The 17,093-nt window shown below is 49.2% G+C and overlaps 4 protein-coding genes across 4 annotated transcripts; all 4 read left to right on the top strand.

The window, feature by feature from the left end:
- Nucleotides 1-265: 265 nt before the first annotated feature.
- On the top strand, nt 266-2,174 carry N7529_011126 (peroxisomal biogenesis factor 3; the record flags this gene model as incomplete). Its single annotated transcript, XM_057246652.1, has 3 exons — nt 266-463; nt 520-847; nt 898-2,174. 3 exons carry the CDS (start codon nt 266-268, stop codon nt 2,172-2,174), a joined length of 1,803 nt encoding a protein of 600 aa, XP_057092001.1.
- Nucleotides 2,175-6,641: 4,467 nt separating this feature from the next.
- On the top strand, nt 6,642-7,724 carry N7529_011125 (uncharacterized protein; the record flags this gene model as incomplete). Its single annotated transcript, XM_057246651.1, has 1 exon — nt 6,642-7,724. The coding sequence occupies one exon, from the start codon at nt 6,642-6,644 to the stop codon at nt 7,722-7,724; it is 1,083 nt and encodes a 360-aa protein (XP_057092000.1).
- Nucleotides 7,725-8,670: 946 nt separating this feature from the next.
- On the top strand, nt 8,671-10,632 carry N7529_011124 (putative chromatin assembly factor 1 subunit A; the record flags this gene model as incomplete). Its single annotated transcript, XM_057246650.1, has 3 exons — nt 8,671-9,351; nt 9,400-10,484; nt 10,533-10,632. 3 exons carry the CDS (start codon nt 8,671-8,673, stop codon nt 10,630-10,632), a joined length of 1,866 nt encoding a protein of 621 aa, XP_057091999.1.
- An 818-nt stretch (nt 10,633-11,450) lies between these two features.
- N7529_011123 (uncharacterized protein) lies at nt 11,451-16,203 on the top strand (the record flags this gene model as incomplete). Its single annotated transcript, XM_057246649.1, has 3 exons — nt 11,451-11,508; nt 11,610-12,940; nt 13,078-16,203. 3 exons carry the CDS (start codon nt 11,451-11,453, stop codon nt 16,201-16,203), a joined length of 4,515 nt encoding a protein of 1,504 aa, XP_057091998.1.
- Between the last annotated feature and the right edge of the window lie 890 nt (nt 16,204-17,093).

The following is a 17,093-nucleotide window of genomic DNA, read 5'->3' as shown; positions in this document are numbered from 1 at the left end:
GAAATATAAATTTGAAAATATTCTGGGGTTTAGTATTCCTTTGAAATTCTATCTGTTGAGAGAAGCTTGTAACACCTTCGTGGTTCACATGGTGCAGGTTTATAGGTTTATATGATTTCATGTCAACGTGAGAGCTGTAGCCGAGGCCGCCTGAAATGGGCGATCTGCGCCCGAAGCCTCTCTTCTCCATCTATCGAACCATCTTCTACTATATCATGATTTGAATATTGTCATCTATCCCCATTGAGCAACAGAAACAATCAACATGATCGGTGCGACAAGGCGCTGGTTTCAGCGCAATCGCAAAGGTCTTGCCATCGGGGCTGGGGTGATCGGAGCTGGTTACCTGGCCGGCCAGTATGTTTTATCCAAGATTTCCGAAGCCCGAGAACGTATGAGTAGTGATCGGATTGCCCGTGAAAAGTCAGTATCCCCTTTTGATGAATTCCTGTTCTGCCAGCACGTGAGGTCGTGCCGGGTTCAACTCGAGTGAATTCCCCCGAATTGATCACTGACCAGGACAATAGTCTACGCCGCCGATTCGAACAGAACCAGACCGATTGCACATACACCGTCCTAGCACTTTTACCGACCGCTACCGAGAATATCATTGAGGCTTTGCCCGTGGAGGACTTGACCAAGGAGCTTCAGCAGAAGCGGGCGGAGAGATTGGCCCGGCTGAATGCTGGGGAGGCTACTGGCTCAGATTTCAGCTCTGTCGCTCCTAGTCTCGCGGATGATGCCAGTTTCCAGAGCGAGGGCTTTGTGCACACAAGCCAGATTGGGGAGGACCAACCTCGGCCCAAGCGCAATAAGACCCAGCTGTGGAATGAAGTGAAGATCACCTGTGCGTTTGTTGTAATTCCTACTAAATTGCGTGAGAAACTAATAATGCAGCCATCACTCGGTCATTTACTCTGATATACACTCTCTCCTTGCTCACCATCTTCACCCGTATCCAACTCAACCTCCTGGGCCGCCGGAACTACCTATCCAGTGTGATATCTCTTGCTACACCCCCTGCCAACGCTTCGACAATCAGTCTCGAAGACAATGACGATGAACTCACACAAACATTGGGCGATGACTTTGAGACGAACAGACGCTACCTGGCCTTCAGTTGGTGGTTGCTTCACCGCGGATGGAAAGACCTCATGGGCAGAGTACAAACCGCGGTAGAGGAAGTATTTGGGCCTTTGAATCCACGCGAGGATATTAGCCTGGCAAAATTGTCAGAGCTGACTCTGGAAATCCGACGGAAGATAGAAGGCAGCACGGAAGACGAGCGGCGGTCCCAGAAGTGGCTCTCCTGCCTACTTCCTCCAGCCGAAGAGGAGGAATATGTCCTGCGCGAGTCCGGTGTCGAAGGTGTCGCAGACCCGTCCTCCTCACAGACTGCACTGAAGCTGCGTCACCTTTTGGATGAGACTGCCGATTTGATCGACTCCCCCTCTTTCTCTCATGTTCTGACACTTCTCAACAACGAAGGGTTCTCGACTCTGATCGATCAAAGATGTGCCGCCGATGCCTTCAAGGCACCCACCTCTGCCCCAGAGACTGCCCCCCAATCCTTTGATTCCATTGCTACTGTTGTGCCTCTGGCTGCCAATGCCGAGCGCAAGACAAAGCTTGCTAATCTCCTGGCTGTCATGGCTCGCCAAGCGCATGTGATTGGCAACGGTGTTCACCACCCCAATGAGTATTTGGCTGCCATGGATCAGAATGTGCGCGAACTTGAAGCTTTCTCGGCTGTGGTCTACAGTTCAAACTTCGATCTCGAGCTACTAGGTGCCAGGAACAAGGTGGAGCCCAGAGAGACGGACCCGGACGAACCTGTTTCGCCATCCTTTTCCCATGTCATGGTTGAAAAGGAGGTTGACGTCGAACTTGATTTGAATAAGGATGAACCTGCTAACTCACGCATTGTCGAGCTTGACGAGTCTGTCGTCGGGCACGTTGAATCTTCTGTCGTTGAGCCCATCGAATCTTCCATTGTTGAGCCCGTCGAATCTTCCATTGTTGAGCCCGTCGAGACTTCTGTTGTTGGGCTCGAGGGACCGGTATCAAGTGAGGCCCCTGACTCTGCCTTTGAACAGGCTTGGGGTAAAGCCGTGGATGATGGCAAAAACTCACCGGTGGAGGAAATCCCAAGAGAGGATAATCAGGGAACGTAATGAATCCTCGAACAAATGTTCAAGTTCGATAGGCGATTTGTGTGATCATCTTTACAATACCCTTCCTTTATACACACTTTTCGGGTCTGCCTTCTATCTCTACTACATATAACATGTCTTTTCGATAGAGTCAGATTATGTTAATGATATATGTCAATTTGGTACTTAATTGCGCAGAGTATGACGAGTTATCTTCGTGGACTAGTAAATACTATATCTTTTGACTCCAGCCATCCTGGCAGTATCCACGCCCTACATGATCATGAGATATAGGAAAGCTTGCTTACTCTCTGCTGTCGATTATTCAATGTCGAATCCTTTGGTCTACCGAAATTCCATTGCTTTACAGAGCACTGGATTACGGCGATATTTAATGTTCCTGTATAGCGCCAAAAGAGGCACACTCATGTAGAGGCGTTTCGCTTTGACTTATTCTTTTCGTGGTGTATGCCTCGCTCGTGGTGAATGTCGGATAGAAAAGCAAAAAAGCAAAAAGATAGTGGTTCCAGAGGGGGTCGAACCCTCGACTTTGGCGTTATTAGCACCACACTCTAACCAACTGAGTTATGGAACCCAACTGTGTGAAAATGTTGCGACAACTTACATCTATCAAGCAATCATTGATTAAGGCTAAAAATCATATCAAAAAAAGTGGTTCCAGAGGGGTCGATCTCGACTTTGACATTGTTAGCATCACACTCTAACTAAATAAGTTATTGAGCCCGATTCGATGTATCTTTCTCAAATTGATTCCGTAATTTATTCTGGCTCGTTGATCAGAGCCTACTAAATTCTAATAACCGAAGGAAAGTATATATTTCGCCATTGAAAGACATCACCTCGATACCAGGAAGAATATTATCACATTGGGGTCATCAATCAGCCACTTCTTGGCTCGATGGCAGCTTCTATCCTGATTGTTGCATCGTGATTAACATACCTGGTCATTTCAAGTGTATCTCATTCCAGAGTATGCCGATGTTTTTCTTTCAACCAAAAACGAGTGCATACGTAGAATACATAACCGATGCTAAGGTAAGATCCTGTGCAGTTGGCCCTAGATTACTTCATATATCTATCGCGGCAAAGAGCGACCTATCGATCGAGATCATATCTGAATTGGTATGGCCGTGTTGGGTGGCTGGCAAGTCCTTCGCCGGGATCGTTCTCGACACCAGTCTCGATGCCTGGTCATGCGTTCGGCTAATCTACAAGTAATTGGCCGACCCGGAAACCCTTGTCGGGCAGGTTTTCTGTCGCTTTTTTATTTTCAATACATCAGAATACATATGTACTATCCCCATTGGGATGCACAAGCCTTCTCATGATGTTGGCCTCACTAAGAGGGCGTGTCCATGGAAGTACGTGTGGAGAACAAGCCATACATATGTATATATATACCAAAGAACCGGAAAACAAGAAACAGAACTAGGTACCTCGCAATCTTACCCAGGTGTGATGACAGATTCCAGCGCTGAAGGGCTGTTGGATTAAGTTTTACAAGGTTCAACCGATTATACAGCCCCCTCGAAGAGACCAACATCCTGTTGTCATTTGAGGCTAGCAACAAAAGTAATTGCCGAGATGAATACAATTGAGGACACGATCACCTACAGAAACTGAAAACGACCAACCATGACCTATTTCACTTCATGAAAAACAGAAGCAATAAACAGAAACGAAACCGCAAACAAGGAATCCCAACCCCTACCTAAAATGGCTTGACATAGAAGATGCAGTATCAAAGTAAAGGGTGCTAAAGGCCGATGTGAAGGTGGATGCATCATTTGGTTTATCATACAATAGTCCCATACCTAGGTACCACCATCAATTAGTTAAGGACATTCGAGGATGTTCCACAATTTTATATACTAGTATTTGGAACATCCGAAGGTATTGTTACACAGAAACGATCCCATGGCCAGGAAGATACTGAAGGGACTATAAAATCAGACAAATAAAAAACAACTTACCTTACCCAGCGCTCTATGTATATATATTGAGTACAAAATATATATCCGAACCTCTAATCATACAGGCCAACATGCACCAACGACTGATGTAGCCTAGCTACGAAAAACGCGCCCTAATTCATTCGGCAAGCATACCAGAATCAGGCTAAGTGGACCAGCGGACACCTGGGGATAACGGCGCGGAGACACAGATTAAGGGCAAAACAAGGACTTCACCATGCCAAATGCCGGGATCTTGGTACTGGCGAATAGGAAAGCAAAGATGCGAATCGAGGATATCTGCCAAGGCCGCTAGTGTCCGGTTCGGCTATACCCAAGTTGTGACTTGCAGTAGGTTTTCTTGCTGGATGTTGTTGGAAGTTTTGGTTTCCCCACTGTCGTATCACACTACTGGCTTCCGTCTTCGGCGTGTTCCTGGTTCTGAATGTCAATGTGTCATCAGGGACAGGTACTTTGCCCTTTGTTATCTTCGACAAAAGGATAAAGTGAAACACTTTGACGTCACGACTTATACAATTTTCCAATTGCAGCTCCACTAGATCTTAAGTCATCAGCCCACTCGATAGTGTGGCGCAGCTATGTTTGTTTCATTCTTGATAGGGTTGAAAGTTTCAGTAATTAGCTCATGTTAGGGCTTTATTAAATTTTTCTTGACGTAGCGTCCTCAAGCGCAGAATTTCACCGTTCCTAAGCGAAGGGGTTGAAGCGTCGCCTAACGTCACCTTTAGAACAAACATTCATGAATCTAGTAGACAATCAACCCGACTGGCAACTACTCCGTGCTATCACCTGGGCCATTACCGGGTTGACCGACACAAGTCCTAGCAGTGTTAGCTTTCAAGGTTCTTTGACAGGAATGTAGACCCCGCATTCTGGATGGTCAATGGCACCCAGTGATCATCCCGCGGCCACCAGTTCTTGGCACTATATACATCTAGCTAAAATTTGAGAGCTTACGACCAGTGTATAAAAAGCTAGCTCAGGTTACAGTGTGAAATAGTCACCTTTTCTTCGTACCTTATTTGGAACTAGGTGTCCAGACAAGCATTTGACCAACGGCATACGCGGCAGTCCCCACTCTGAGGGTCATTCTGCCTATCAAACAGAACCTGCGAATCGATGTCTCTTCGACCAAATGGACCTAGCTCTGGTTGCAGACACTAAACGTTCTGGAACATTGGACAATGTTCTGTCCTCTTTGCTGGAGACGGCATGTGTGAACCAGATCCTCATATCGGTTGGCAAGTCCACCAGTGATATCTAGACCGCAAGGCAGAAGCAAGAAGTGATTGCCGAGAAGTGATTGCCGCCGAGCACCCGGTTAGGGAGAGTATGGATCAGCACTAGTAACTGATAGTGTCACCACCAACCAAGGCCGCTGTGAGTTTCGCACGCTAGCTCGCTCACGGTCCGCCATGTCACGGTTTTTGAGTCCACGAAGTGCCTAGTATTAGACGGCGTGCCCGTAACAGGCCCGCTATTTACTGCGCACTAGACTGAGAACCCCAGGCGTGGGAGAAAACGTGGGCACTGTGGACCGGTATTGTCGCTAATGTGTCTGGCGTTACGGGTGGATCGTGGCTCGTGGCTGGCTGTAGCTCCTGCTACATAGTATGTGTTTGTTGTCGGTTGGGGAAGTTTAGATGTTCCCGACGCGTAAGATCACAAACCTTCCAAGGTTTTCTTTTGTAGACGAAGCGTTAATAAGGAAGGTGCCATATCATTCTCAATCACCTGCCACTTCAGTTGTGTTATGTTCTCATGTAACATCGAAGCATACAGTAAACATGACGATATTCACAGAAAAATGACCAGGTGAGCTGGACAGAGACAACAAATTAAAACATTTGAAACATTTGAAACCTTGAAATGTAACCGTAAGTTTTACCCAGCCTCACTGTGGCTTTGCAATGTACTCCACCCGCCAAATTGAGTAGGAAAGTACTTCCTCCGCCGTGTTCCGTATCGACCAATCATCGTTCTCAACCGAAGAACGGCCGGTCAAAGTCCTGTTCTTCCCCCGATCTAACCTGCCTCCTCTTAAGGACCTGCTCATCCCCGACCTCTTCTACAATTATTAAGAGACTCTCTCTCCTGGAGGTCGCTGTCTTCCCCTCGCTTTAGAGTGATCCCTCCCTGAGACGGCATACTTGAGTTTGGACAGACTTCGTGTGCGCTCTTATCTTCGCCTCAAAATACCCAGAAAAGAACCAGCCCTTTCCACTCTTTCGATCCATTGGCGCCGCTACATATTTAAGACGTAAAATCTCACTCTTCCGCTTAAGAGCCCCCAAACCGGATTTTGCGGCTGCATACTGCAAGTGGGCGCTGAAACCGCATTATCTCCCTACCCGTCAGCCGCGCGCACCGGACCAAGTCATTACGAACAAGGATCTCAGCTCCTGAAACCTCCACCTACGCACTGGTAACCGGCCAGATAATAACGGTCGCGCGTGTTGGGATTCTCAGGCTGGTCTTTTAACTTTAGTCCAACATGACTGAATTTCGAATGCCCCTCCACCAGGGACCTCCTGCCCGGAAGCCCATCGGTGGTGCCCAGCACGGATACGGATATCAGCATTACGGTTCTCCACGGGGTCAACTTGCTCCTCACCCAGCAGGCCCTCAAAGTGCGCACAGTCGGACTCGCACGACGTCTTCCAGCGTATTGCCCTACCAATCCTCCCAGCAATACCACGGCGCTCCCCCACCGCCTCCTCTTCCGCAACCCATGAACCTCCCCCACCATCCCCCTTCTAGACGTACGTCCAGCACGACAACGTCGAACTCCTCGATTGGAAATCACCCGATGGCGCATACGGGGCAGGGAGTGTCCGACATCCGACGAACTGCCTCGTCTCGTTCTGCCAACTCTCAGCTTGGATATGTGGCCCTCATGCGCCGTCAAAAGGCCACTGTTTGGTGCGACCGGGCTCAACCTGAAGACGCCAGGCTGCGCGAGCAGGCCATGCGGGACAAGAAGAGAGCCTACCTCGAGGTTCATGGATCAGGCGCCCGTCCAGGAACTTTGGGTAGCGGCAAAATTAAACACGGTCCCAAGGGTGTAGCTGATTTCTCGCCCTCAAACCTCGTGGGCGCTAAGGTCCCCGTCCGATTGAGTGCAAACGAGATTGGCGACGGAGACTATGATGATCATAGCATCGAGGGTGCCGCAGTTCACAGACGGACCGGCAGTGGCCGCAGCTCCCTAGGAAGCGCCCACCGTTATCCAAGTGGATACACGAGACCACAGGGGACCATGGGCAGCAACAGCACCCCTCCAAACGAGAAGACCGACCTACCAGAGGTGTCCGAAAACACATCAGCAGAGATTCAAGAAGAAGAAAAGAGTCGGATGTCATCTCTAATCAAGGATGATGCCGCCACAACGCATAGCAGCGAACAGGAACAAGAAGATGCCGTGGGTGACATGCAGGCACCGAGTGCCGCCACTGCAGCAGCCGAGAAAGCCAAGAAGGCAGCTGACCTTCGACGAAGAGGAAGTGTGGACGAACGAACTACTTCCATGACTAATGTGCGACTATTCGTCGCAAACCCCGATTCCGACAGCGAATGAGAACCTATTCTCGATATCCTCGTTCTTGTCCCACATACCACTTCATTCCATCTCATGATCTCTACATGATTATTCTTACCACCTCATCCATTGCACATAATACTTATCTCGTTGACCCCACAATGGATCACATCTAGCAAGCCTTGATGGTTTCAAATGTGTCTTGTTGTTTGTTTATATTGCACCTCTTATGTCCCCCCTACCTTTTTTATTCCGTGAAAGCGCCGCATCTTGTTCGTTCAGGCCTCTGTCGTATGGCACCGCGGGTCTCTTTAGATCGGCTTCTGGGTTGATATCGTTCTTTGTGCGGCTGCATGGAACCGCGGCGTTTTTATCTGGCACAGCCTCTCTTTATCTAGAGATAGTAATTGTTACCCCAAAGGTAAACCCATATACTTTGCATTTTGAACAAGGCCCTGCCCAGGTGTAGGGCTGGTCACTTCGTAGTCTATAGACCAATAGCCATGGCATCCATAGTTTGAGGAAGGCATGGCTTTGAGCATTCCATTCTGGCATAATCCAATTTTGAGACAGAATTCGGCATTAAAAATATCTCGAAAAGCCTCAAATGATGCCATATTGAAGACTGCCCCGGGGGTTACTAAGCACACACGTGCTTATCGCGAGCGCGACACAATTAACGCGTCCCCCTGTTGGGCTCAACTCCTTCGATGGATTGGATGATCATTGCGTTCTCACTCTAGCGGGGTCGAGTTTCTTTCGCTGGATGTCAGTTGAGTAATTCTGATCTCAATCTCATGATTTCCGGTTTAAAAAGTCATTCTTTCCTTGTTTGGCACGAACCAACCTCATGAACTGAAGTCGCGACTTGTCACACGACATTTCTGTCCCTATCTTTCCACATCCATCACCTTTACTACTACAAATTCCTTTGTTCTGCTCGAGTGCCGTGATGTCAGTGGACCCCAACACATGTTTGTCGCCGATGCCACCGGCTCCATCTTTCCCGGCCTCGCCCTCTTCGGGGACCCGCAAGCGTTCCATTCACGAAGTTGATGATGCGACCCCATCGCCAAACGCGAAGCGCACCACCGACCACGCTGGTGAAGATCAAGAGAACCGCGCTCCTTCTCTCCCTCTACCGGCTGACCATGGGTCCCCCGCGTCTGATGCTCCGAAAACTACGATGACACCTCGCTCCACTATTGAAATCGTGGTGAGAAATGCTGCAAGGAACCTGGAAGATCGTTCTAACCTTGACCGGGAACTAACTTCGCCGTCAAACAAGGCTTCCAATCCTGAACCTGATACACCGGCGTCTAAGAAGCGCAAGGTTGCCTCGGCTGGCAAAGATGCTAAGCAGCAAGAAAAAGAAGCCAAGGATCGCCAAAAAGCGGAAGAAAAGTCAAAGAAAGAAGAAGAGAAAGTAAAGAGGGAAGAGGAAAAGGTGAAGAAGGAAGAAGAAAAGCGCTTGAGGGCCGAAGAAAAGAAGAAACGCGAGGCCGAACGTGAGGAGGAGAAGCGCAAGAAGGAGGCTCAACGCGAAGAAGAACGGAAGCAGCGTGATGAAAAGAAGAAAGCAAAGGAAGATGAGAAAGCCGCCAAAGAAGCCGCCAAAGAGGAAGAGAAGCGCAAAAAAGATGAGGAGAAGGAGAAGAAGACCCGAGTGAGTGATACAGCCATCCGAACATTTCTATCATACTTACTGTGTTAGTCACAAATGAAACTCAACTCGTTCTTTGCCAAACCGACGTTACCTCCCACTTCGTCAAGCCAGGTGACTACTGTCCCTTCGTCCCCTAGGAAGTCATCTACAGGAGAGGCTTCTCATGAACCTCGTGAATTACAGTCGGACTACGTGCGGGAGTTTCCCGCTTTCTTCCTCAAATCACATACTATTGTGGCGCCACCTCATCGCTTCGAACGTGACGTTGAAGCACTTGCACATGTCCGCCAAACCGTCGACTCATCTCTAAGCAAAGAAACACTGGATGAAATACATCCATTCCGTCCATCAGAGGTCTTCCAACTAATCCCCTTCAATCGCCGACGAGGGCAGCGGACTGCCTCTGTCAGGGAAATACTCTCGCAGTTACAAAAATCCGACGAGCAGCCAGCTCATAGTCAGGATACTGCAAAACCCCAACAGCTCCTGCGCAAAGTCACGATGAAGTCTTTAAAGTTTGGTGAAGACATCCGCCCTCCCTATCAGGGAACTTATACCCGTCACGTGCCCGAGTCATCTGCGAAGAGACTTGCGAGAAACCCCTACCACCGCGGGCTGCCTGATACCAACTATGATTACGACTCCGAGGCAGAATGGGAGGAACCCGAAGAGGGCGAAGAGCTGGACTCTGAAGAAGAAGACGAGGGCAGTGACGAGGGCGAAGATGATCTCGATGGCTTCCTTGACGACGAAGATGACGCCCTCGCTGAGGGTAAACGCCGCCTCATTGTTGGTGATTTAGAACCTGTCACTACGGGTATCCAGTGGGCCGCTGATGGAGTGCCCCCGGAAAATCAACTCTACCGGATTCAAACTATCTCCGATGGAGTGAACTTCCCCATCGACCCCTTCTCAACTGCATACTGGGAAAAGCCGAAGCCGCTAGACCAGCCCGCGAAAGCACCGAGTGATGGGTTCCGCGTTCCTGCTCTCCCAGTACCAGCAGCAGGCGGCGTTTTACCACCATCAAAGGCTAAGCGACCATTCCCACCCGAGCAAATTGCCGAATTTAAAGAAGCAGTCGAGGGTAGTGATCTTAGCAAGATTGGGTTGGTTGAGATCTTGAAGAAACGGTTAGTACCCACCCTCTTTTACCATACCCTGTTTCTAATCCAAGTTAGATTCCCCAAAGTGTCGAAAGAAACATTAAAAGCAACGCTTGACCAAGTTGCTGTTCGTGTGGGTCAGAAGGAAGTTGATAAGAAATGGGTCTGTCGGTGATATTCTGCATGAGTACAATATTGTACCTACAACGTAGGTAACGGAGTTCCGGTGAAGCGAAGCATCGTCACGCCTTTATGAACCATACAAATTCGACTTACTAGAATTTGGTTTTTTTTAAATTCTTTTTCTTTGTCGGGGTGTCCCGGATGAGCTGCATGAAATGCCCCGGTTTTGCGCGTGTACTCCGTAAGTATTGACCAGTTGTGCATGTGAGTACTAGTATCGCCACTTTCAATACTATGTTGTACATTATAAGATCCGATCGTGTAGTTGGCGATAAGAGCGATACAACAAAATTACTGTTGTTAGTATCTATTTTTCCAATAGTACCTAGTGATTCCGGAGTATTACACCACATGCAGAGTCCTAGTTGGATACACGTCTATAAAGGAGGGGGGCCAAGAGGGGCGCCCTCATCCCCGTTTTGGTCATTCATTACATTGAGCAGCACCAATGGTGGAACACCTCATGCACTGCCAACGCATTGTTTTCTTCTTTTGTACCGAGTACTTTCGCTTGCCTCTTTTAGCGAGACCTGGAATCCAATTCACAAGTCTACACTACTTTGACTCTTTTTTTCTTTGTAAACTTGTCTTTTGGTTGATAGCTATTTTTACTGTTTGACCTTAGATTTTAAAATTAACTATCTTCCCCCCCTATTCTATTCTTCTTCTTTTCGTTCTTCTTCTCTACGCCTCTTCTTCAACTCATCCATCCTGGACGCCGACTGTTTCCGAGTGCATCGTCACTCCGAGAACTTGGATTTCTCGCCGATAGAATGCGATAAGTATCCGCCGGCAAGGGGGGGTTTGCGAATGTCTGTTGCAACTGATGGCAAGATGCTGGAATATCATTCTTGGGCTTCTGTGACCAGTATGTTTTGGTTTTCTTTGGTTTCATTTCATGGTGGTTCGGGGCCAAATAGTCGTCCCCGCCAACCCCCTATTGCAACGCAACCTAACCATATCCTTCAGCCGTGCAAATACCTGCTTCCCCCAAGGCTAATCCACCATGTGACTTGTCGCATCGGGCGCAAGATCCCGAATCTATACCTTTGCCCCCTTCACCTCTAATGTCGTCCACACTTGAAACCCCAACCGTTGGGTCGGGTGAGTTGGGTGGCTTTGCCCGTTCCAGTCCCACGGATGAGGCCCGTCCCAGTCCCAAGGATGAGGCCTATGGACATCCCGGACAAACATCTACATCCAAGGAATATGTCCAGGTGTCTTTTGAGGAATTTGCGGCCCGCTATCATCAAACCCAACGCAAGCAGGCACAAAGGAAACGTCTGGAGAAACGTCTGCGGGCAACTAAGGTATCCATCGGCGTTTCGGCCCGTATGATTCGCGTCGGGCTTAATGCTCAACGGGGTCTTGTGGAAGCCCTGAAACACGATGACAAAACTAATTTCGTGAATCTTTACAACACACTCCATGACCTGCAGGAGTCGTGTACTCTTAACAACCAAACAAGCTCCACGGATGGTGGGCCATCTCTGGACATTAACGGTTTCCCCGATTTCCTTCATCAGTTGAGCCCTCAATCCCGGACGGACTTTTTGGAGATATTGCGGCTGGTTCGCTCTGATCCCCAGTTCTTGGTTGACCGGTTACGAAGCCTGACTTCTTCCCAATTGGCCGCTTTTACTTCTCCAGCCACATTTTTGGACTCCAATGATCCTGCTTTCCCTTCAACTTCCCGTGCCAGGGGCCAATCCTACCTGGCCCGAAATCAGGCCCAGTTGGCTGCCTTCAAGGATCACGCATATGCCTTTGAGAGGACTGACCCACTATCTATACTTCTCTTTAACGTCTTTGCCGCCCCCTTGGATCCAGAGACGCCTGAATCCCGCTTGCGCATGGATGTATGGTCGTCTGTGTGCGCACAACTAATCTCCGATGGAAGTAGTAGATACTACCCTCTCATCGGCCAAATCCTGTCTTCCTGGACAACGGGGAGTAATTGGAAAGCCCGTTCCAAATTTGAACTCTACCTTATGGACATTGTGCAAACCGGTGCCTTTCTTTTAGAACCTATAGCCACACCACCTGGATTGGAGTTTTCTATGGATGCCTTGGATCCCATGCGGACGGACGTTGCAGAGGAGTTTTTTGCTTCTGCCGTGGATGACTTGTTCCATGTGCTTGATGACCCAGATGGCGGCTTTCCTCACGCTGTGCTGCAGTTTTCAAAGGCCGTTCTGCGCAAGTTGGACAGCACTGAGAGCCGCAGTCGCTTCTTGGAATTTTTGTTCGTCCAATGGTTCTTTTCAAAGTTCCTCTATGGCGCTTTAACCTATCCCGAGGTATATGAACCTCTAGCCTGTGATGGATTTGAAAACTGACTATATTTAGACGCATGGTCTCCTCCTTGACTTTCACATCAGAAAAGATGCCCGTGAGAAATTGCTGAATCAGATCGGGCACCGTGCCTACTCTCAAGTATTTGCTGTGTTGCGTTCAATGTACGCATACTCTTGGATCTTGCGTTTGTTTTGTTGCTGACGTTAGAAGGCACCATTCCTCGATTCCTCGGCTGACCGTTAAGAGCCGTGTTGAAAATATGCTCACGCGTTTCAACACGACACCGGAAGTACCATCATCGCAGACTTCCCGCAGAAACCCCCCTTCGACCTTCCTTATGATTTCTGCCCTGGATGCTCTCACACTTCTAGATGCTCTTTTCCAACAAGCACGTGCTCCATTCTCGCCAGTCTCTTCGGGGCCCCCCACTTGGCCGTCCAGCCCCACGGCATCTATCCACCTTTATACGGACTCCGGATTTGCTCGTTTCAAGCACGACATAAGTTCAAGGCCTACGTCTAATAATGGTTCCTTTTCTTCAGTGGAGACACCTTCCATCCTGGCACCGGAAAGTAGCTTGTCTGAGAAGGCCGCTCGAATCCGCTTCGAGCTGACCGACTTGGATCACCCTAACGAGCGTTTGAGCTTAGAGCACCCATCGGATGAGCATTGGACGATATTCTCCATTGCAGCCGATGGCCATAACTTGACTTGGAGCCTTCTCCCGGAGAGCAAATCTGATACTAAGCACCCCGTCATGGAAAGCGACGATGATGCACATTCCACTACCCTGGGACTAGAGGAAAACCACGAGGCGTTGCAGACTGCCATTGTTCGACTTATCAAGGAGAACCGTATCCAAGACTCCGGCGAATACGACTCATATAATTCACTGCATACCACAGCTGCCATGACTCTGAAGCAGCGATTCAGCGAAGCCATGTTCTGTTGCCATCATGACTCCGACTTTGTTGGCGAGCACTACTGGTGGAACGCTTGCCGACAGCTCGGGCAAACATCGAGAGCTGCAGACTCGTGGATCTTAGGGCCAATGCATGATTCATACAGTCGCTCGTTGAACCAATCACGAGCTGTCATTGAGCGTTGCGAGAGTGACTTTGCATCTCTCGAACATAGCCTCCGACGACTCCAAACTCAAGTCAAAGACCTCGCAGGCACCTTTTCCAAAATCCGAGACAAAATGTGGTACATGACTGATGTCAAAAATTCCATGAAATATGAGGAAGCGAAACATGTCGCTATGGCGTTGAAAACGATGATCTACTCTGCCCAACTGTTCAGTCAATACCCCGAGGAACAGCGATCTCGCTACGGACCGAGGTCTCTGGGCGGCTCCTTGTTCCAGAAACCCGAAGTACAAGTCATGAACATGATGAAGGCACCCGGTAGCCAAGGAGGCCCGAACAAGCTATCCGACGAACAAGTCGAGTTAACTCGCAGATGGTTGTCGCACAACGGCATCGAGAATTTCTGCAAAGGTGAAGAACGGATTCACCGATTCTGCTACGAGGTGCGCACGATCATCAATAAACTCGTCGGTGAAACGATGAGCGAGACGCCCGTGTTATGGGCAAGTGAAATGTTTCAAAGAGAGCGCTCGAGATTTGAGGGTTATGGCTCTCGCGCATTCCCAGGGCTGTCAATACCTAGCACTCCTCGAACCTCAACGGCAACAAGCGAAGATGCGTCTCACTTCTATGGAGCGAACTTGACCATGCCGGATCCTATGTCCCGTCTCTCTCAGGACGCTCCTTCGCTGGGTCGCAAGCCCTCAATCCAAAGCATAATGTCCGACAAATGGCGACCCCAACGAGACTTCCCTTCGATTGACATGTCTTCGATCGGAGGCTCGCATGGTCGCGCCGCTTCCACATCTACTGGTGACACAAGCAGTACGTTCTGGTCTGCTCCACAGCGGAATCATATGTATGCCGGAAGCGTCTCGAGCGTGTACTCCCGACCACCGTCTATGTTTAGTGAAATTGCGACCCGTCAACCCCGTCATGTCGAACGTAAAACACACGGGAAAGCGGCGTTCATGGATGGTTTGAGGGAGACACTGACTAGCCTGCTACTCAGCGATTTGGGCTCTCCGGTGTGGAGTTGTGGTAGTGAGACTGACGCCTGGTTTACCAATGCACTTGGCCAGAAACGCATTCAGATGGAAATGCGCAGACGGGCGGCTGTCCAGAAGTTCTACGCCGACTACGAAGAGCGCTCTAAGTATATTGTGCAGCGTGGCTCGTTGAGAGGCCGCCGGAGCAGGTCTCTGGATAAACTCCGTGCTAAATCTCCCAGTGCCAAGGCCTCTGAACTCCCACAACCAACTCTGGAGTCAGATTGGCCATCCATCTTCTCATACAAAGCAGTCTTCCACCGGCTGATCGAGGTGTTCTCGCGCCATGGTAATCCTTTCGTGAAACTCAACGCCTTGCGGGACTTACGGTCGTTGGTGATTGCATCACTCATTTCCTCACATGATGCAAGCTCGCACGCCCTTGGTTCTCCGGACACAGATAGAATGCGGAGTCCTCAACTCCATCGGACTCGTCATAGCTTCTCTGAAGTGGGACCCTGCAACTTTCCTCAGACTGACCCGGCCCTGCCCTTGACACCGGAGTCAGTCACATGCGGCTCCCGACGCTCTGACTACTCTACTCCAACCGAAGCCCAGATCGTGGCTGCATTGCGCGATCTCATCCTTGAACTCAAGCCCAAGACCCTCTTCAGAGACCTCCAATTCATCTCCGCCTTCGTACCAGCAGATCAACTAAACAATACTGACCGCGGGACCGCATTCCTCCAATTCGGGTTAGCCGCGCTAAGCCTTAAGGAGGAGATCTGCCACAGCATGGTCGAGATCGCCGACCGAATAGTCTCCCAAGAGCTATCTCGCCGCCATCCCCCGCTCGCATCAGACTTCCAGTCCCAGCCGGGCCGCGCCATCCAAGATGCAGCGGGTATGTGGATCATCACCACCAAAGAAGGAAACGCAGTCGCCCAGCGCGAACTCGCTATCCTCTACCTGACTCACCCGGAGCTTCTCCCCCGCGTGACACTCCCTCTGACTCTCCCGCGCGACACTTTCAAGGCGGAGATGATGTACCGACGAGACAAGGACTCAAAGTCAGATCCACAGAGTATGTGTCTGGCACTGCACTGGATGCAGCTATCTGCCAATGGGGGCGATACTCTTGCGCGGAATCGACTCCGTGAGCGTGAGGAGTTCGACTCTATTGCTTGAAGCCGTTTTGCTTTTCATTTCTTTCATTCTTGCTTTCGCTGGCTCGAGACTTTATTTTTTCTTTTTATTCCCACTTTCCTTTTGCTGTTTTGGTTCTTACATTTTTTTGCATATATATCTATATACCCCGTTCGGGCGATCTAGTTGGTGTTGTCAAGGCATTCGTGGACTTTGGGACTTTGCTCTTTTTTGTCTGGGCTTGGTTCGGAAACATCACTGGCGTTGAATAAATTGAAAGACTTGGTGGTTTTTGCCTTGATCTTAGTTTTAATATATTCTGCACATCATTTCCTTATAAAAACCTATACATATGTACGTTACCGGTATAAGCGCTTTTCCAATTTCTTAGTTTTTCCTCATTTCAAATCATGAGTTTCACAATCCAACACCAATCCAACACTAAAGAATTAGTGAACTGTTAGCTCGCTGGTCAACGTATTATATTGTGCCAGATAGCTTTCTTATGCAATGCTGTCCAACGTGACTCTGAATCTGATAACCAACGTGAGTTACATAAGGCTTCGGGTAGATGATCGGGCCGACGTCATCGAGAACCCCACGTTCACTTGACCATATCATCGTTGTTGTTCTACTTTCAGCTCTCAGCTTTCATATTTCTCTTTTGTTTCTCTCTTGTGACTATCCAAGAACTGACTTTCACCCGTCTGAGTCAGGCTTATAATACGTCTGATTTACCCGTTACTAGCCCTACCAACCACAACCGGTGCTCAGCCTCTTTTTTCGCCGGAATTTGCAGCTGAGCAATTTGAGGCTTGTGATAGGAATAAAAATAAAACAGGCCACACCCTTGATTCCCTGTTTCCCAACTCAAAACTCTTCTTCTTATTAAATCTCCCGCCCACTTGAAAACCGGGCGACTCTTCTTTCCC

This window comes from Penicillium soppii (genome assembly GCF_028829465.1).
Source record: "Penicillium soppii strain IBT 18220 chromosome Unknown utg000010l, whole genome shotgun sequence".
Taxonomy (NCBI): domain Eukaryota; kingdom Fungi; phylum Ascomycota; class Eurotiomycetes; order Eurotiales; family Aspergillaceae; genus Penicillium; species Penicillium soppii.
Note: the sequence above shows the minus strand (reverse complement) of the source record. Positions and strands in the feature narration are given on the sequence as shown.